The sequence below is a fragment of the Malaclemys terrapin genome, chromosome 5 (genome assembly GCF_027887155.1).
Source record: "Malaclemys terrapin pileata isolate rMalTer1 chromosome 5, rMalTer1.hap1, whole genome shotgun sequence".
NCBI lineage: Eukaryota > Metazoa > Chordata > Testudines > Emydidae > Malaclemys > Malaclemys terrapin.
The window spans coordinates 21,019,275-21,040,673 of record NC_071509.1 but is presented as its reverse complement, the minus strand read 5'-3'; the positions used below and the strand labels follow the sequence as shown (position 1 = coordinate 21,040,673).

At 43.5% G+C, this 21,399-nt stretch overlaps 1 protein-coding gene across 5 annotated transcripts in view; it reads right to left on the bottom strand.

Moving 5' to 3' along the window:
* The window catches only part of HTT (huntingtin), a 209,579-nt gene that overhangs the window by 13,764 nt on the left and 174,416 nt on the right, over positions 1-21,399 (bottom strand). For 3 of the 5 annotated variants that reach the window (XM_054030679.1, XM_054030681.1, XM_054030680.1), the window contains 5 exons: positions 16,054-16,184; positions 15,742-15,871; positions 10,838-10,993; positions 9,362-9,552; positions 2,408-2,522 (listed from right to left, as the gene is read on the bottom strand). In XM_054030679.1, coding sequence (XP_053886654.1) covers positions 2,408-2,522; positions 9,362-9,552; positions 10,838-10,993; positions 15,742-15,871; positions 16,054-16,184 — 723 coding nt within the window. Of the gene's footprint in view, positions 1-2,407; positions 2,523-9,361; positions 9,553-10,837; positions 10,994-15,741; positions 15,872-16,053; positions 16,185-21,399 lie in introns of those variants that run through there. The other 2 variants (XM_054030683.1, XM_054030684.1) reach the window with 2 other exon arrangements.

Sequence of the window (21,399 nt, the reverse complement as noted above, 5' to 3'; positions counted from 1 at the left end):
GACCTAAGGCAGCTTGGAAAGAGGTTTTAGCTATTAACTGACCTTCCAAAATGATGGCCTGAAATTGTTCCCTCTGGTCCTGTGGCAGATGTTCAATAAAATGTGTGAACTTGGAATGTGTGTTAAAATCATTATTTGCCACCCGGGCTTGGTAGTTTGCCACTTGAAATTGGAGAGCTACTGCAGACTAGTTTTTTTCAACCCAGGAGATCTAAACATTTGGACTCATCATAAGAAGAAGATCTGGAGCAGATTTGTCATTTTCTTTCGTTAGCTGCGTTCACCACCAGGGAATTGGGAGTGGGGTGGGAAAACAAATGTTCCACTCGTTTAGTTATTATACTGTGCCTTTTTATCTGTCCACTTAGCAGGTGGGCTGGATATTGGCAGATGTTCGCTAGATTGTGCAAGCAGACGATAACAGAGCCTCACTGATTGGGAGTGCAATTTTGCCCTGAGGAGTCATATTTAGAATGTGCATCAAGGAGCACTGAGACTCCTGAACCTCCTCTACTGGGATCTGGGGGAATTCTGCCAGGTATTTAATGAGGCCTTGGAAGACTGGAAAGTAGTCAGCAAAAAAGGGTGTTGGGGGCATTACCACCTAATTGGTGGAGGAAGAGAACTTAATTGATGGGGTGAGTTTCCCCTCCATCTGTGGGTCCTGCTTTTCTTCAGTGCGTCCCAGGGCCAAAGGACCGAAGGATGATCCTGCAGTACGGAAGGTAGGTCAGGTGCTGCCTGTGAGTGATGCAGTGCCAATGGATAATGGGATCTCTTTTTGGCTGTTCCCTATAAAATTGTTCACCAAGCTGACCCCAGGGATTCCAGTGAGCCCACTAAGGGGGTGGAGAGAGGAAGGTTTTCCCCAAGGATATTCATAACCCCTGGATGTATGGAATCTGGGGAGGTCGAGAAGATCCTCCTCAGAAAGGCAGCTCAGTGGGGTGTGATGGTATGGTGCCAAAAAAAGAGCCTATACTGAGACCTTGGATTCTGAAGAAGTGTCACCCCTGGGCTGAAATGGGGAACATCAGATAAATGTGCTGGTACCAGAGGCCTGACTGGAGTTCAATCCAGGATGATTGCGGTTGTAGGTGACTGAGCAGTACCAGGGAAAAACAACAAGGAGTCTGGTGGCACCTTAAAGACTAACAGATTTATTTGGGCATAAGCTTTCGTGAGTAAAAACCTCACTTCTTCGGATGCATAGAGTGAAAGTTACAGATGCAGGCATTATATACACCAGTATATATACACCAGTACCAGGGAAGAGGTTTTCATAGAAGTCCATAACAGAGGGGACTCCACTTCCTCTGGTATGAAAAGGGTCTCAGAGAGAAATCTGAAGGGTGCTGGAGGGCTATGGTATCCTGAAGTCTGAGTTGGTAGAGGAGAATGGTCAGTCCAGTGATGGGGAGCGTGGTACTAGAGAGGCTTGTAGAGGAACTTCTCTGACCTCAGAACTCCAGTGCAGAGAAGACGATAGTACCAGAGCATGAGTAGGAGCCTGTGTACCAAGAGGTAGATGGCTCCCTGTGCTCTGTTAGAAGAATTCTCCACATGCTGCTTCTTATATGGTACTGACAGCTCAGTACTGGAATTGTATGGGAACCTCAACCATTCCCCTTGAGAGATGTGAGGTCTCAGAGAGGGATTTATGGGTGACGTACCCCTCTTCCTTATTTCCCTAGCAGGGGAAAGAGTCTTCTATTTCTAAGCAGTCCTAGCCTCTGAAGGTGTGGCTGGAGCTGGGGCTAGTGAGTATTCCATTAGAAGGAGCTTCAGCCAAACCTACCTGTCTTTCTGCAACCTGCCTCTAAATCCTATACAGACCATGCTCTTTGATGGGACATGGGTGTCTCCCAGGCAGCAAAGGTAGCTCAAATGCCTGTCAACTTCAAGGAAAAGACCTTTGGGCAGGGTTTAATCCCCAGGGTCTTCGGCGTAACTCATAGGACAAAGAAAAAGGTGTGTGTGGGGGGAGGGGGCAAGCTCCTTCTACACCCATCTGTGTTAAAACTAAAAAGAGAAATAAAATAACTAAACAAATGAAAGACAAATTTAGAATAAGTCACTATATTAAGAAAGGCAGGAAGCTAAGAATCAGCGGATACACAATTGCTCTGGATCAAGTCACGGGCAGCTGAGAAGGAACTGAGCGGCGGTGGGTAAGTATCTTATATGACCTCAATTGGAGGCACAAAGTGCTGCTCTGAGCAAGTGTGGGCCCTCAGGGAGCACACACAAACCCTAGTGTGGATCATCCATACAGATGTATATGCAAAGAAGAAAACATTTTTTTCATAAATCTTAATAATAATCCACGTAAAAGTTTTTTTAAAAATCTGCACTGCTTCTAGACTGCATCAATCTTCTGTAATCTGGAGCATTGTGCAAAACATACCTGTATAATTCCTGCAGAGAATTCCGGCCCTACATCAAGTGGGTAATTCTCTATCAAGTAGAATGCCGCAGCACACATCACTAAAATATGCTGTTGGTTATGGACATGTACACAGCTGTAAATAAGCAAGAAAGCAAATGGTTATAGATCAGTAAAGAAGTAGTTACTTACTGTAAACTGTGGTTCTTTGAGATGTGATGTGGACGTGTATTCCATGTAGGTGTGCGCGTGCCCAGCATGTCAGACCTGAAAATTTTGCCTACAGTATCCATAGAGGGGTGACACTTGCACCCTGTGGCCATAGCTCCTCCCTGGCTATACAAAGTAGTGCCACCTTAACCCGCCTCAGTTCCTTTGCACTGAACATCCAGAAACTAGACTCTAATGCAGAAAAGACAGCCGGTGGGTTGTGGAATAAACATCTGCATCACATCTCAAAGAACCAGTTGCAGTAAGTAACCATTTCTTTTTCTCGAGTAGATGCAGCTGTGCATTCCACTTAGGTGACCCACAAGCAGTACCCTCCACCCCCACCCGGAGAGGTGCTCAGAGTCTATTTAAACAAGGACTTCAGGACTGCGTTCCCACAGTTGGTATCTGCTCTGGATGCTGTGGTTATGGCATACTGGTTCATAAATGTATGTAGTGATGACCATTTAGCAGCCCTGCAAATATCCAATATTGAGATGTCACTTAAGAATGCTATTGACATACCTTGCACTCTTGTAGAATGAGCTTGCACCCATAAAGGGTGTGTAGCTGAAGCTGTTTTATATGCAGTCTTGATAGAGAAAATTATCCACTTAGAAATTATCTGTGGGGAGACTGCTTCTCCCTTCATACAGGCTGCATATGACACAGACAAGGCAAAGACCAAAAGAGTTTAGCCCTGTCCAGAGAAAAGGTCAGACATTGTCCGATGTTCAATGCGTGAAGACACTGCTCCTCTGGAACTGAATGCAGCTTAGGTGGAAAAAACAAAACAAAACAAAACAAGCAAATATGCCTCCTGGTTTTAATGAAACCAAGAGACCACTTTAGACACAAATTTCTGGTGCGGCTGCAATGTCACTTTGTCTTTGCAGAACTGCGTGTAAGGAGGCTCTGCCATCAAAGCCTGCAGCTCTCACACTCTCCTTGCAGATGTTACCGCCACAAGGAAAAAAGTTTTTTTGACATAGAAGATGAAAAGGGCAGTATGCAAGAGGGTCAAATGGAGGTCCCAAGAAAGCAGCAAAGACCGTGATAAGGTCCAAGAAGGAAACTGGTTTCCGCACTGCTGGATGAAGATGAAGGATTCCTTTCAAGAATCTTGCCACTGTGGAATTGGAAAACACCAATCTTCTATGAATGGGTGAATGAAAGGAGGAGACTGCCACTAGATGCACTGTCTGCGAGCTAAGCATAAGGCCCGACAACTGAAGCTAAAGCAAATACTCCAAGATGTCCTGGATACCAGCCAGCATTGGGTGAACTCCACAGGCCAATGATCACAATGAAAAATGCTTTCACTTTGCTGAATAGGCTAGCCTGATAGGCTTTCTACTACTGAGGAGGACCTGTTGAATAGCCCTTTCTTCTCATTCAACCTTAGAGCAGCCATGCCATGAGATGCAGCGAGCTGAGCCCAGGATAAAGAATGCAACCGATGCAACCGTGATTCTGCATGAGCAGGTCAGGATGGAGAGGAAGGAATATGGGAGGCTAAACTGACAGCACAAAAAGGTCAGAAAAGCAACCCTGCCTCTGCCATGCCAGGATAATGAAGATGAGCTTGGCCTGATCCACTTTCAGCTGGAGGATGACCTGTAGAACAACTGCGATCGGAGGAAAAGCATACAGGAGAGCCGACTGACAGCTGAGGTGGAAGGCATTTGTCAGGGAGCCTGTACTGAGGCCCCCTTGAGAGAACATCTGGCATTTTCTGTTGTTCCTTGTATCAAGCAGATTGATCACCAGGATGCCCCACTCTGCAAAAATGTCTCACAGAACACTGAGCTTCAGAGCCCACTCATGGCTCAAGGAAAAATTCCTGCTGAGATGATCCGTGAGAGGAAGCTGGATCCTGGGCAAGTGATTAACCATTGGAGTGATATTCTCGTCAATGCAGAACTGCCACAACCTGATTGCCTCTTGGCAGAACACTCTGGAGTGTGCTCCCCCTTGCCTGTTCACATAATACATCATAGTGATATTGTCAGCATGTGAACTATCAAACCCTTCATGTGGTCTACGAAAGTGAAAAAGGCATTGTAGATGGCCCAAAGCTCCAGGACACTGATAGGCAGTGGAACTTCCTGCTCTGACCACAAGCCCTCAACGACACCAGATGCATTATGTAACCTGTCGGTGACAATGGCCCTGGATGGTAAGGGCTTGACATACATTTCCATGAAACATCCACCACTGCAAGGAATCCAGGATCAATGAAGGGAGACAGACCAACCTGTCCGGGGATGAAGGGTTGGGTGGTAAACTGTAACCGGCGGTTTACAGCCACGCGGTGAGGGCGGGGAGGCGAACTGTTCCTGCTGAGCGGTTCACTGGCAGCGTGCAGGGATCTTTCCCGGGGACAGCTGCGACGGGGGTGGGACAGGGCCAGAGTTCATGCCGGCCGGATCGCCGGCAGCATGCAGGGATCCTTCCTGAGCCCAGCCACGTGGTGGGGGCGGGGAGGCGAACCGTTCCTGCTGAGCGGTTCACCGGCAGCATGCAGGGATCTTTCCCGGGGACAGCCGCGACGGGGGTGGGACAGGGGCAGAGTTCATGCTGGCCGGATCACATGCAGCAGGAACTGGCCAACGCTAGGCGCATTGCTTGGAACGTGAAAGGAGGGCACTGCTGTAAATTAAGCTTTAAGCAGCCAAAAGTCTACGGCTTACCATGGACGCCTGCTAGCAGAATTCTGTTGTCCGGCCCCGCTTGTGTGATCTGTACAGCAAGACCCTAGGCACTCAATGTGAAGACAGAAAATTCGACCTTGTACTGAGTGCACATGTGATAGGTACTGTGCATGGTCTTGTTCACAGAGAAAGACTATATTCATTGTTTGCAAAAATGTATCTTTTTGAGGAATTCACTCCCTTTTTCCCATCCCACAGCTGCAAGTGTCCCCCGAGCTACCCCGGCATCCCCCTCCCAGAGGCTGGCGCAGATCAGGCGGCGAAAGAAAGGACACGGGACGAGATGTTCTCAGAACTTATGGTCTGTTCCTGAGCCGAGGCGGCACAGCAGACCCAGTGGAGGGAGAACATGTCGCAATACCAGCGATCACACAACGAACAGGAGGACAGGTGGCGGCAGGAAGACCAGCAGGGGACTCAAACGCTGCTTGGACTAATGAGGGAGCAAATGGACACGCTCTGGCGCCTTGTTGAAGTTCTGCAGGACCGGAGGCAGGAGGACAGAGCCCCGCTGCATTCTATCGCTAACCGTCCTCCCCGGCCACAAAGTCCCACCCCCCCCCCAAAGTCCCAAGAAGGAGGGGCGGCAGGGGCCGTGAAAACAGTCACTCCACCCCTGCAGACTGCTCAAATTGCAGAAGGCTCTTATTCCCAAAGATCTGATACGTCCTTTCCTTCCCTCCAAATGCACCTCACCCAAGCCCCCGTCCCAGTTTCATCCCCTGTGTAGTTCTTAATAAAACATATGTTTCTGTTAATTACTGTTTCTGTCATACTCTTTTAGAGGACAGTGTGTTTGAAGGGGGGGAAGGGGGCTGGCAATTGGAGAGGACAGTCACCTTTACCAGGGTACAGACACGGGGGCAGGTTCAGCAGAAGGTCACACACACATTGCAGTCACTAGGCACACTGGTAAGTCTGGGAGGTGGTTTTCATGTTCTGTGTGTGTGGGGCTATGTGAGTTTGTGGCGGGGGACGGCGGTTACAGATCTTAGGCAGCGGTCCTTAGCCTGGATGACAGAGCCACACAGCAGGGGATCTGTAACCGCCCTCCCCCGCCACAAAGTCACATAGCCCCCCCACACAGAGTCCCGAAAAGGAGGGGTGGCAGGCTCCGTTGAAACAACCAGTCCACCACTGCGGACTGCTCTAGGAGCAGGAGCCTGTCATTCCTCGAGTTTAGAAGCGTCCTTTCCATCACTACTCCCACTCCCCACCACAGTCTGCGTCCCAGTTTCAACCCTTTACCGCGAAATCCTTAATAAAGAAAACGGTGTTAATGAACCAAGTTTCATTTATTTTATTTTTAAAGGTGTGTTGGAAGGGGGGGAAAGGGGGTTGGTAACTGGAGAGGATAGTCAACATTAACTGGGTAAAGAAACGGGGGCAGGTTCAGCTTCTGTTTGAAAAAACGTAATAGTCACAGGTTACCCTGGTCACTCTGGAACCTAGCTTTCAAAGCTTCCCAAATGCACAGCACGTCCCGCTGGGCTCTTCTAATCGCCTGGGTGTCTGGTTGGGCGTAATCAGCAGCCAGGCGATTTGCCTCAACCTCCCACCCCGCCATAAACATCTCCCCCTTGCTCTCACAGAGATTGTGGAGCACACAGCTGCAATAACAATGGGGATATTGGTTTCGCTGAGATCAGAGCGAGTCAGTAAGCTTCTCCATCTCCTCTTCAGATGTCCAAAAGCACATTCCACCACCATTCTGCACTTGCTCAGCCGGTAGTTGAAGAGTTCTTTTTCACTGTCCAGGGCGCCTGTATAGGGCTTCATGAGCTAGGGCATTAGCGGGTAGGCTGGGTCCCCGAGGATCACTATAGGCATCTCCACATCCCCAACAGTTATTTTGTGGTCCGGGAAGTAAATACCTTCCTGCAGCCGTCTAAACAGACCAGAGTTCCTGAAAACGCGAGCGTCATGAAAGTTGCCCGGCCATCCGATGTTGATGTTGGTAAAACGTCCCCTATGGCCCACCAGCGCTTGCAGCACCATTGAAAAGTAGCCCTTTCAGTTAATGTACTGGCTGCCATGGTAGTCCGGTTCCAGGATAGGGATGAGAGTTCCATCTATAGCGCCACCGCAGTTTGGGAATCCCATCGCGGCGAAGCCATCTATGATCACCTGCACGTTTCCCAGGGTCACTATCTTTGAGAGCAGTAGCTCAACAATTGCGTTGGCTACTTGCATCACAGCAGCCCCCACGGTAGATTTTCCCACTCCAAATTGATTTGCGACTGACCGGTAGCTGTCTGGTGTTGCAAGCTTCCAGAGGGCTATGGCCACTCGCTTCTGGACAGTCAGGGCTGCTCGCATCCGGGTGTCCTTGCGCTTCAGGGCAGGGGACAGCAACACTCAAAGTTCCAGGAAAGTTCTCTTACGCATCCGAAAGTTTCGCAGCCACTGTGATTCATCCCAGACCTGCAGCACTATGCGGTCCCAGCAGTCCGTGCTTGTTTCCCGGGCCCAGAATCATGACCCATTGCCACCATGATGTCCACGGCACGGGGTCCCATGGTTTGTGAGAGATCTGTGCCCTTCTCAGACTTAATGTCCTCACTGTGCTGCCGTAGCCTCCTTGCCCGATTTCTCAGCATCTGCCTCTGAAAAAGGTGGATGATAAGGCGCGAGGTGTTGACAACGGCCATCACTGCAGCGATGATCGACCCAGAATTCCAATGGGCAGCAGGGACTGCGGGAACTGTGGGATAGCTGCCCACAGTGCACTGCTTCCAATGTTGACGCTTGCTCCATTAGTGTGGACTCACAAAGTCGAATTACTGTCCTTAATGTGGATACATACGTTCGACTTTGTAATATCGGTTCCACAAATTCGCTTTAAGTAAAATCGAACTGCTCTCGTAGTGTAGACATATCCTTTGTATGGGGCTTAAAATCCCTTCAAATCTCGCATTGGTCCCCGATGTGAGCCTCACCCAAGCACTTCAGGGTCACTAAGGGACATAGTCTTGTTGCAAGAGGCACAAAGCTTGAAGCCCGGTGACTGAGGTATGCCTAGATGAAACTCTGCTAACTAACCAAGATACACAAACTATACCAACTGACTAAAAACTATGCCAACTATATACAATAATCAGAGGAAACAAAGATCACTGAGAATGCTTGTCAAAGCAAGAGGAACAGTTCCAGCAACCATCACAGGCAGTAAGAAGGAACTGAGGGGGCACAGAGTCAGCTGGGCCCTTTATACCAGTGCTATGAGCACCCCAGAGGATGCTCGAGCCGCCCTGATAGGTACTAGTGAGGGAAACTTTTCTGGCGATTGTGCTCAGAGCCAGCACACACCTACAGTGGAATGGACATGTACAAGCACTTGAAGAAAGTTTAAACCCTTTATGACAGTGGTTTTCAATCTTTTTACATTTGTGGATCCTTAAAAAATTTCAGATGGAGGTGCAGGCCCCCTTGGAAATCTTAGAGATACTCTGCGGACCCCCAGGGGTCTGCGGACCACAGGTTGAAAACCACTGCTTTTTTAAATTAAAACAAGGGAAGATTTTGTAATATACTCTACAGAACTATCAAACACTTATTTTTCTCTCTTCCTTCAAGCATGTCACTTCTGCAAATCAAAGCTGAAGATAGTGGGAAGGGACACTAGTATATATCAACTACTATTATGATTTCTGATCTATGGATAGAAACCTTTAGTTTCCAGTCTGAGAGCCTGTTTAATTTCAAAATGGCTAGGGGACAAGAAAACGATGTACATATAAAAATAAAAATTGACTATTCACCTCAATTTTGAAACCAACTATCTTTTTGAGGTTCAAACCTGAAATGTAAAAGCTTTTTGCTCATGAGTATGCACTCTATTTTCAATTGGAATCAGAAGCAAAAATAGTAACACCGCAAGAAATGTAATTAGCATATTCTCAACCTGAAGTCTCCTCAGAAACTTCTCAAAAAGCTTGTTTTACAGGATAAAGAGATTTGGATAAACCAGGATACTTCTACATGCTTATTCCACAGTTCAAATTGTTCTTTGCATTAGAACACTGCAAAATTTCAAATACAGAACACTTACTGGGCTATCCCTCTCAGATTGGAAAGCAGATACTCGCTGATAATTGGAATGAGTTGCTTTGCTGTTTCGTCAAGCAGGTCACACTCAAGGATGTAAAGAATTCCATGCAGAGCTCCAATCCGACTCGGCATATGGGTGCTGCGTAGTGTTGATTCCAACAGACGGCTTACTGGCTCGGCTACAGCTTTATCCTAATGCACATAAACAAAACCATGCACTAAAGGCATTACTGGACCAATGCACCATTCTGATGATTCATTACAACTGGAAAAATGTTTGTTGAACTAAAGAATAGAAGATGTACCATGAATCAGAGGTTTATACAAAACAAGTACAAGTAACCTCTTGCATATCAAAGGACATTAAATTTCATGCAGTTACCCCTGTATTGATCCCAATTACTTTTGTTTACCTACAGCATATCTTCCAGGAAGGCATCTGTTCTTGATTTGAAGACATCAAGAGATGGAGAATCCACCATTTTCCTTGGTTGTTTGTTCCAGTTTTTTTCCACCTTCAGTGCTAAATTTTTTTGCCTATTTCCAATTTGAATATGCCCAGCTTCACTTTCCAGACATCTTGTTGTGCCTTTTTCCACTACATTAAAGAGCCCTTTGGTACCCAGTCTCTTCTCCCCATGAAAGTACTTCAATCCAGTCACTTCTCAATTTTCTTTATGTTAAGCTACACAGTTTGAGTTCTTTAAATCTCTCACTGTAAGGCCTTTTCTCCAGCCCTTGAATAATTTTTGTGGCTCTTTTCTATACCGTCCCTAATTTTTCAACATCATTTTTAAAATAGGGACACCAGAATTGGACACAGAATTCCAAAGTCAGTCCCACCAATGCCATATACAGAGTCAAAATCACATCCCTACTTCTCTGTTCATACATCTAAGGATCACATTAGTTCTATTTGCCACAGCATTGCTCTGGGAGCTCACGTTGACTTGCTTGTCCACCACAATCCCTAGATCTTTCCTAAAGTAATGGCTTTCCAGCATACATCCCCAATTCTATACAAATAGCTTGCATTCTTCATTCCTAGAAGTATAACTTTGCATTTGGCTGTATTTAAACTCATTTTGTTTGAATGGGCCCAGCTTATCAAGTGATCCAAATCACTCCGTATGACTGCCCTGTCCTCATCTTTATTTACTACTCTGCCATTTAAGGGCCTCCCCTCTGGAATTCATTCCCCAGAACACTCCAAACCACAAATATAGCAGTCTTCAGGACACAATTAAAGACACTGGGTCTAGCTTTGATTATGTTAATCTAATTATTAAAAAATGGATGGATGAGAGTAATTAAAAATTTATTAAAAATATGAAGCTGCCACCATGAGAGGTGCTCCCTAAAACCTCTGAAATATGCCAATTCTTTGTGGTGGAAGTGCGGCAATTCCAGCATCAAATAGACCAAAATGACAATACATTCACAGACTTGCCACAACTTTTAAGTGACAATTTCTTACCATTCCAAGAACAGCAGCTGCTTTACACGTGGCTGGTACCAAATATTGAATGAGAATCTCATCTTCTGATGGATGCACCTTCCGCAATTCTGTCAATGTGGTGTACATCATCTCAAATTGATTCCTCTCTGTAAACAAGTCAGACACTGCCAGAAGCTGTGAACATGATAAAAATGGAGTAGAAAAATCTGTAATGATCAAGTCACAAACATTAGACTGTCCCCACTTAATGTAACTGCCAGCAAAAAAATAATTCAACTCCTTTTATTGTAACATGGACTGTAAAAAGTTTTAATTTGAAAGCTACAGTAAAATCAGATCTAGCCTAATCAGACACTGGTTTAAAAAGGAACAGTCAAACTTTAAAAAGACAAAGAACCCAAAATGGTAGAAAGACATTTACACACATTTTAAAATAAAACATTTAAAGCCAGTTCTTCTTACATACCTTCTGAAAGCAGAGTTTAGGATTCTATATCTCTTAAATAAGAGTAACAGAAAACATTGGAAAATGCTCTCTGCTTTCTTTTAGGAATGATGGCTGAATTGCTCACTACCTTTTTCAATGTGTTAACTATCTCAGTGTTGAATATGTATAGGGGGGTGCCCCAAACATATCCTTCAACGCTCTATTCTACCACCCAGGTATTTTTACTATCACATATCCATGATCAAGAGTCAAAAAAAAAAGGGTGGGGTGGGGTGGTGGGAAGACTTACCTGTATAGTAACTTGGATTTGAGATGTGTTCTCAATATGTATTCCATGTCTGAGGCACGTGTGCCCCAGGCCAAGATTGGAATCAGTAGTGCCCATTGGACCATGCCTGTGCCTTTCATGCCCTTAAGTCCCCTCGCTTGAGAGCATAAAGTGGGCGGAGTGACCAACCAACCCTCAGTTCCTTCACCAATATGGAATTCCAGTGTTGTTAGACCTTGCAATAGCTGGGAAAGGAGGGTGGGTTGTGGGCTACATATAGATAATATTTCTGGAAGAGCTCCAGTCACTGTACAAATTAAGTAACTTCCCTTTCTTCAAGTGCTTGTCTATATGTAGTCCTCATCTGGTGATTCACAAGCAGTAGACAAAACAACAGAGAAGGGTGCTTGGATTCTAACTAAAATAATGATTGCAGCACAGCTTTACCAAATCAAGCACCAGATAGAGATGCCTCGGCCATGGAATAAAGCTTAATAAAGGTATGTATCATCTTCCAACTAGCTGTTGTACCTATCTCAGTTATGGGATTTTCTGAAACAAATTCCAGAGGCTGCTTATGTTCTTGTGCCATACAACGTGCTAATCTGCCCTGGAGGTCCGTATGTAGAGCAGGTTCTCTCTACAGCCACCAACAACACAGTTTCCATGTCATGAGACATAGAGATGCCAGGTCTGAAGGAAGTATTCTTCCCTTGTCCTGGCTGATTAAGTCCCGAGTGAAAGAAAGAAAGAGTTATTGGGGGACTATATGGACAACCTCTTGAGCTCTACACCACCTGTCCAGGCAAGAACTAAAAGAGTGATTAATCCCAAGTCCTGCTTGATCTTTCTCATTACTCATGGGATCAGATGGATGGATAGGCAGGCATAATATAGGCCTCAAGTCCACGGAATCAGAAAAGCACCTGATTGTGAACTGGGACTCGGCCCTCAGTGGAGCAGAAATTTTTGCACTTCTTGTTCTTGACTGCAAACAAATCTGTGCAAGAAAAATCCCACTGGTCAAACACTGACCCAATGTCAGAGTCCTTCACAAACCACTTGTGGTTCTGATAGAAATATCTGCTAGCAAGTTCTGAAGACATGGCAAGTGGATTATCAAAACCATTATTTGGTGTTGGATATGCCTTTCCACAGGATAATGGCTTTCTTGCATAGACAAATGAATCTGGCCCTTATCTGCTTATTTACATAAAATATGGCAGTTATATTGTCTGTCATTATTTGGATGCTTTGTCCCCAGATGTGGCTGAGAAAAGCCATACAAGCAAGACACACTGCGCTGTATTCTAGAACACTTATATGTAACAGTCTTCTCTTTGGACCACCAACCCAGTGCTCTGAGATAGCTAGGATGGGGAACTTATCTAGGCATCGAAACATCGGTCACTGTACACTTCACAGGAAGTGATGGGTAGAAAGCAACACCCTTGCATACTTGATGTGGTCCTTGTACCACAGTAGTTCTCAAACTTCTGTACTGGTGACCCCTTTCACATAGCAAACCTCTGAGTGCGACCCCCACTTATAAATTAAAAACTGGAGACTGACAACTCACGACCCCAAATGTAATAACCTCGCGACCCCCTGAGGGGTCCCAACCCCCAGTTTGAGACCCCTGTTCTACTATTTAACAACCTCAAGACTTGGGGATTTGAATCTTTATGTCTCTATTGTGAAGGTGTGGGCTGTAAGAGGACTACAACCATTCCTCTGACAACATAGATGGAGTCTGGCAATTGCCGTCACAAATGTACATAAGACCACATGTCCTACCACAGACACATCCTTACAGTTGTTTGAGGATCTTCTTGATGGTTGATCAATTAGTAGAGACATGTCCAATCTGGCTCAAGGTAGACAGACTACACCACAGCAAAGGTGTATCACGGCTCTGATAAATTATATTTTCTGAGCAGGAGTTAAGGAGGATTAGGCCTCGTTTATATTGAGCCATAAACCTGTAGAATATACTCAACCACATAAGGAGACAATATGCTGAATCCTGTCCATGACTTGCTAGGGAGAAGTTCCTTGAACCAGCCAGTCGTTGAGGTACATTAAATGAGCTGCTACTGCAACCAAACATTTCAGAAAAGTTCTTGGGGCTTTTGACAAACCGAAAGACACACTTTGTACTGAACATGTGTGTTGCTGACCACAAAAATGTAGAGATTTCCTATGTGCTGGATGGATGGAAACATGCATCCTGGAGCTTAAGAGCTGCAAATCAGTCTGGAGGATCCAAGGTGATGATTATTGAAGACAGGGTCACAATCCAGAACTTGAATTGGCAGATGAATGTGCTTAGATTTTTAGGTCTAGGATGGGGCAGCCTCTTGATTTTTGAGGGGACTAGAAAATAATGGAAATAAAAGCCCTTTCTTACAAACTGAGGAGGAACTTTCTCATATTGCTCCTAATTTCAGGAGGGATTGTGCCTCACAATATGATAGACTCTTATAAGAAGGAGTTCCAGAAAAGGGATGGTGAAGGCACGTGGATGGTAGGAAATTCTTGACACTGAATGGAGTAACTTTTTTCTTATTATCTCCAGCACTCATTGGCCTATGGGAATATTGTTTCAAGCTTTCTGAAAACTAAATAAATGGTTCCCAAAAAGGGTGGGGAAAGGGTAAGGATCTCCTAAGACTGACTGGCAGCTCTCGAAGTGGCAGTCAAATTAACTGCTTCGAGGAAGGTAACAGTATCATGGCAATGGTGAAAACATAATAAACTCAATTGGGAGGATAGGCAGACCTGTGATAGGAATATAGTTATGATGGATGGTGTTAATGGGTGCCAATAGCCAGCTTTGATCTATAGACAACTGGAAAGGTGCTTGAGGCTGGGGCTGTGCTAAAGAGATGGCAGGGCTTCTTTATGAGTCTCCCATATCCCCCAAAAATCAACAGGGCTCTGGCCACTGATGCCTTGATCAATTCCAAAATGTCAGGGAATGGTCTGTTGCAGCATTCAAAAGTTATGTTACATACATACACAGAAATCCCATCAAGTTGAGTGTAAACATGATGGCCGCCCTCTTGGCCAACAGACCAGGGATCTCTAGAACTAAAAGCGTGAGGTGCTACTGCTTGAGCTACAAGCCACAGGTTCTGTAAACTGGGGTTGTAACAATTCATATGCTCTGTTGACCAGCATAGAAGTGGAGTGTAACACACTCAGCAGTGGGTTACATAAGGCCTTTGCAAAATCTTAGCCAAATAACTAACAGAAGAACAGGGATTGCAAGTGCAAGAGACCAGACACCACTAACTTTGCTCAATCTTACATCCATGGGTGGTGAGAAGGAATTGAGGATCTATTGGTCACTCCACACCCCTTATTCTCTCACGTTGGGGGGGCGGTGGGGCTCAAGGGCATGATAGAGGTAGGTGCAGCCTAACAGACAGTGCTAGTCAAAAGACTTCAATTAAGTTCATGGGGCAAATGTGCACCAGACATGGAGTACATACAGACAAGCACTCAAAAAATAACTTCGCTTTCCTTAACCTTTTGGCTTACAAAACCAACAACAAAAGTAAAATAAGCAGTTCTGGGGTCCAAATGAAGGTTACTGTTTAGCAACACTATGACCCCAGACTTCCAAAAATGCACAATACATTATTTTTGCACCAAGAGTGCCCCATCCTAACATTTTCTAAGTCTATGAATAATTGCCTTTCAATTTATATTATCTTAAAAGTTTCAGTGGCAATCACTCCCCAGTTCTCCAGCCCTCAAGAATCCTAGATTTCATCAGATGCTTCAATAATAATCTTAGTGCCCACTTACATCATTTGTTCCTCTGCTTTTATATTTTCTCCCTCATTATATTACAGGGTAAACACAGAATCCTGAACTCTAGTCTTAGTAGGTAGGCAAGTAAAAGAAGATTTTATTTTCAAGTATTCTTTTATAACATATTTATTTGTAACTCAAGTTTACACATATTCTACTATTAATGAGTGCTTAAAATAGCTTAATATATTTTAATCAAAAGCTTTCCAATTGAACTTTAAGTTATCATTACGGATGAAGGATGTATCATTACATCAATGACGATGCCTACAGAAGTCCGTTTTTCTGTATATTAGGAAAAGCTACTTTATAAACTCTCTGTAAACTCAAACATACCATGAAAGTGCACTCAATTAAGGCACAGAATTTATTTTTTAGACTTACTGATCGCACCACTTCACTAATCAGAATGACTGGTGTTCTCTTGCTAGGATTTGATGGCAATATCCATTGACTGTACAGTTCAAGCAAGAACTGAGAACAAGAATGTATATCAACCCCAGCCCGGTGTTTCCTGCAACGTACAATAAGCAAAGATTACAATCACTATATTATTGTTTCTTTTCTAATTATTTGAAAAGCAATCCTTACACAGCATCCATTTTATAAAAGGCAACATGATTCTCTTTTAATGACTTCAAAACACAAGAACTGAAGTCTGTTCAAGTGGCAAACAAAAAAAACAACACAAGTGACCTGGAGTTAATAGGAGAGGTTGGTGGTGAAGAAGGAGCAGGCATATCGTTCTCATCTTCTTCATCTTCATCCCACTCCTCTTCTCTCAATGGAGTGATGTTATTTCCTAGCCACACGGAGTGTATAGAAACCTTAAATATCAGAAAACATTAACTTGAAAAATATTTAGCTTTTTCATAATCAAATTAGAAGTTGCTAGAACAAAAAAATGCCATAACAAATTTTTCTATTTAAAAGAGGAGCAAAAATACTCTACAGTATATAAAGATATGTTTATAAAAGCTTTATACCATTATTTTTATAGTACTTTATGTTGCATACGTGTTGTGCTTATATGGCAGCAATAAGATTATGCTGTGCACCCTATCACTTCACTGAAAATACTAAACTTGTTTCTAAAAACGTATCGCATATTGAGTTTACAGGCACAACAGTAAGTTTTACAGGCATCAATCATATCACTACACTTACAGTACATTAGCACAGTCCCATTAAGCTATAACCAACTGTATCTTGTCTGGGAACCAGGGGCGGCTCTAGCTTTTTTGCCGCCCCAAGCACGGCAGGCAGGCTGCCTTCGGCGGCATGCCTGCGGGAGGTCCCCAGTCCCACGGATTCGGCAGCAGGCCTGCGAAAGTTCCGCCAGTCCCGCGGCTTCGGCGTACCCGCCTCCGAACTGCTGCCGAATTCGCAGGACTGGCGGACCTCCCGCAGGCAAGCCGCCAAAGGCTGCCTGACTGCCGCCCTCGCAGGGACTGGCAGGGCGCCCCCGTGGCTTGCCGCCCCAGGCACGTGATTGGAGCGCAGGTGCCTGGAGCCGCCGCTGCTGGAACCAATATATGTAGGAGCAAGTCCCAACCCTGAATTCTCTAGCCAAAAACCCTTTAAAAAAAAGTTTCCTTTATGTACATGCTAGTGTCAAACTAGAAACAATTCAGAAAATGCTACTACTGTGAAATTAAAGAGGACATGGGAAGGTTAATGACTGCTGGTTCTATTGCCATTTGCAAAAGTTTCGAAACTTAACTGTAGGAGCTAATCGCAACTCCTATGCTAATTTCAGAAAAATGCTGGTTAGGAAAGAGAATTGGAAGGTCAGAGTTTGAATAATCATGTTTAAAACAGCCAAGGCTCAAGTAATATGCAGTATTAAAGGACTTCTACTATGAGATATATGCAGTGACATTGCTGCCTTCCCTTAGTTGTGTCTGGAGGATTGAAAAAAAATAGATCAGCATGAAACCCTGATATCATTCCACAGGGTTTTGTGGAAACATTTGAATATGTGTGAGTCCCATCCAGTTCACATAAATGGATTTTGCACCCTAATTTTGGGGGCTAAATAAATCCCAAACTCAAAGTGCCAGTTAGCTGAAATGGCCTCACTGTAGATAATGTTGGGTTGAAACTATGAAAAAAAAAATCAGACAAAACTGAAATCAATCTAGCTAATGATCATGAAAGTTGGGACAAGTTGGCTGAAAGGTTTATGAATCTTCGAAAAACTGATGAAAATGTTGGGCTTATAATGAAGTCCAGAACCAGCCACATTTTCTTTTGTTGCAGGTTTCACTATGATAGTTTCATACAACTCTAGAAAAACACCACTTAATATAAAAGATTTTGAGTGCTCTCCTAAATTTTATATGTTATATCATTCCTGGTCATGTACAGGTTAATATTACAATTCTTATGTTTAACTTCTGACTGAAAATATTTTGCTTTAAATGTGACTTTTTTTAAATCTGGATCCAGAATTTGCCATCTTCTGCTCATCTAGTACTGTAATTTCCTAACATTTCAAATATTCCATTGTGAAACTGAAGTTGAAGCAAATGCAATCTACACTAAAACAATTATCCCTAGCAGTTTTGCTGCTTTCCATTGTGCTGTCAGTTTGCAGCATTGGGCAGAAAAATTAAGTATACACGATTTTCAGAATTGCAAGTGTGTGTGGGGGGGGGGGAGGGGGGAGAATCTCAGTCAGATTGAGTGCGCATTACATTTCCATTACGCATTTTTAAAACCTTTCATGCTCTACTGTTCTTTGAAAACTAAGCAAGAAAAGTAAACTCTTTAAAAACTGATGTTTTGGAGCATCTTTCAATATACTTCCCAGGGTAACTATAAGAACGTCAATAGTAGTTTTGTTCAAAAAAACATCACTGGGATTGTTCATTGTTTCTGAAAAAAATGGGCCTATTTCATTTGGGTGCCTAGATATGGTTTTAGAAGCCTAAATTTAGGCACTCATTGGAAATATTGGCTTCAGGTGTTAAATATTTACAGCACTGCTTATTTACACTTCTGTAAAGCATCACATTCATATCCGGCACACAATAAAAATGTTTGCAGCAGCTTGCTCAATGGCAAGTCAAAATGATATTTTTCTGCGTACAGTAAGCTGAGACCAGTTTCCAAAAACAAGTTGTGCCCTTGCTTATCTTATCACTGATAAGTTTATGAAATCAAAAATTAGATGAAATTTTGTTGTTGTTGCTGCATAAGCAGAGTACAATATAGCTTGAGGATTCGGATACATTGGTTCTGCAATGCAGACTGCAGTAAAAACTTGTGTTTGCAAGTAATCTGAGAAACCATGTCTTGATCCCCACAGAGCAGCTCCAATTTTTCTAATTTAAGTTCAAAGCATCATTTCTTATGATAACTTCTCTACCTAAATGTAGTTGCGCCATGATTCTGAATTTTAGAGCAAAATATAATACATTTTTAAAATATATTTAAGTGCTCTAAAGGAAGAGAGGGAGACTAAGGAGTTAAAAATTTTACATGGATCACAATTAGAGAGGGGATTTCTGGTCTCAACCTAGACTACAAGACATGATTTTACTCCGATTATCTATATACAAAGTTGCTTTAATCAGGGAATGAAGTTATTTCTATGAATTCTAACTTGAAAACAAATTTCTACACCAATAGTCTAGCTAAACCTGCTTCATCTTTCTTAAGTGTATGTTTACATTCTTCCACCCCTTCCCAAAATTTCTAAAATTATTCACAAAAAAATACAGATTTGCTTCCTCAATTTAAAAATAAAGTAGGCTTAAAATGTTGCATTCTTGTTTGCTCTATATCATGCAAGCAGCAGCTGCAATGATGATGTGTACACTAGAACGTCCATCCAGGAAATTTAACTGTACTGAGGTTATGATCTTAGTTAAATTAGCTGGCATTATATAAAGCTAGACAGGACCACACACATACATGCTTAGAAAGGTTTCCCTTAATCTAAACTTTTTAATATTTATAAATACTTTATATATATATTATACACACAGTACCCACATATAGCATTATACTCACAACAATCAAGGTTATTTATGTCATGTTTCCACTGTGAACTCTGTTTTCAGGGGCTCGCAAATTGGAAATAAAATTCAATCCAGGCCGCAAAAGTGGTACAAGATCTCAGCCCGCAAGCTAAATAGCAAAATTTTTTGTCTGGGCTTCTGATTTAGAGCAAAGAGGCATAGGTGAGTGAGGAAATGAATAAAGAATGTGAAAAAAATCCATTTGGACATTTTAATTTTTACAAATGTAAAAAATAATTCTCTTCAATGATTAATCTCTAGATAAGGATTAAATGTTTTTGTTGAGAAAGAAAAATAAGACTAGTATTAAGTTATTTTAAAAATGATGTTACTCATCATGAGCAACAAATTCTAATTGCAAGAATATTCACAAATGTACATGGTGCATTTTGGCAGGGTCATATTTTAGACTGCAACTTAAACTTAATTTCACAGCTGCATATTAGTCTAATGATGGAGTCACTTCAATTAAAAAGATTGAAAGGAAATTCAACACACAAAAACCCTACTCCAGAAGATCATTTATTTCAATGTGTGAAGCTAAATTGTCTATATTTGAAAAACTGCATCTCTGGTACGGTCGAAAACACCAGAAGTTTGTACAATGTGTTTATACAATGCAGAATATTGTAATGCTCAACTTTGTCAACAAAATGACTTGAAACATGTCAAAGGCATGTCATTAAGGAATGAGCCAATGACATATTTGAAGATTTTAAAAATGAAATTAAACTGGAATTCAAGAAAAAAAATCAGAAAAGTTAACTTGTGAATAAACTTATTTTTCACTCAATAGCGTGCACACACAAAAAAAGCTTTCCTGGCAAAATAAACTCACCTTTGGGCAGTATATTTTTGGACGTAAGTGTGACAGATAATACAGTATTTTTCAGCAGTATCCTTGATACACCTTATTGAATTAAGTTTATACATCTTTGCGGTCCCTTATTTTAAATGAATGATTTATGTATTATCATGGGCCAGGAATGTATGTAACATCTGGAGTGGGGAGATCTGACAGATGTGAGACCTGGGGGTACAAAGGACTATGTTGCATAACGTGCCAGATAATAATGGACTTTTGGAACAAAAAGTGTTAAGTGGTTTTCATGGAAAATATCTAGGGGAGGTGAATGCAAATTCCTGGTTATGCAAAACCCAGCCAGGGCTGCCCAGAGGGGAGGGGCAAGTGGGGCAATTTGCCCCAGGCCCCGGGCCCCGCAGGGGCCCCCCACGAGAGTTTTTCGGGGCCCCTGGAGCGGGGTCCTTCACTCGCTCCGGGGCCTCTGGAAAACTCTCGCGGGGCCCGGGCCCCAGGAACTTCTTCCGCTCCGGATCTTCGGTGGCAATTCGGCGTCGGGGGATCCTTCCACTCCGGGACCCACCGCCAAAGTGCCCTGAAGACCCACGGCGGGGGATCCTTCCGCCCCGGGACCCGCCACCGAAGTGCCAGGTCTTCGGCGGCGGGGACCCTCTGCCGCCGAAGACCCCAGGCCCCCTGAATCCTCTGGGCGGCCCTGAACCTAGCCACACCCTACTACTTGCTGATCACCTGTTACATGAGGCCAAGATCAGATGACCAAGCAGCGTCAAGGAAAGACTGAACTATTCATGGTAGTTCTTATTCTGAATCTGAGACAGTTATGAACTTATAACGATGAGGTGAACCCAGTTGTGGGTTTTGAATGACTGACTTCTATGAGAGCCTAAGGGCTGAGAGCCTCTTGTAAGCTTTTTAGAATGCATGCAGGTTCTTTTTTGTTCTTAATGTTCTTTATAATGGTTTCACCTTAAGTATAAAATGTGGTTGCATAGAAAGAGCTGTGTGATAACTTGTAACTACAGAAATTATGCTGTTAGTAGCGTCTGGAGAGAAAGCAAAGCGCAGACACTGGCCACAATGGAGGCAGGGAACTGTGCAGCCTGGAAAAACCCTGGTCAGGAGGGCGGGACATGTGGGTCTCTTCCCAAGAGAGGTAATGGCTGTGGAGCTATGAGACTAGAGTGGGTGTCC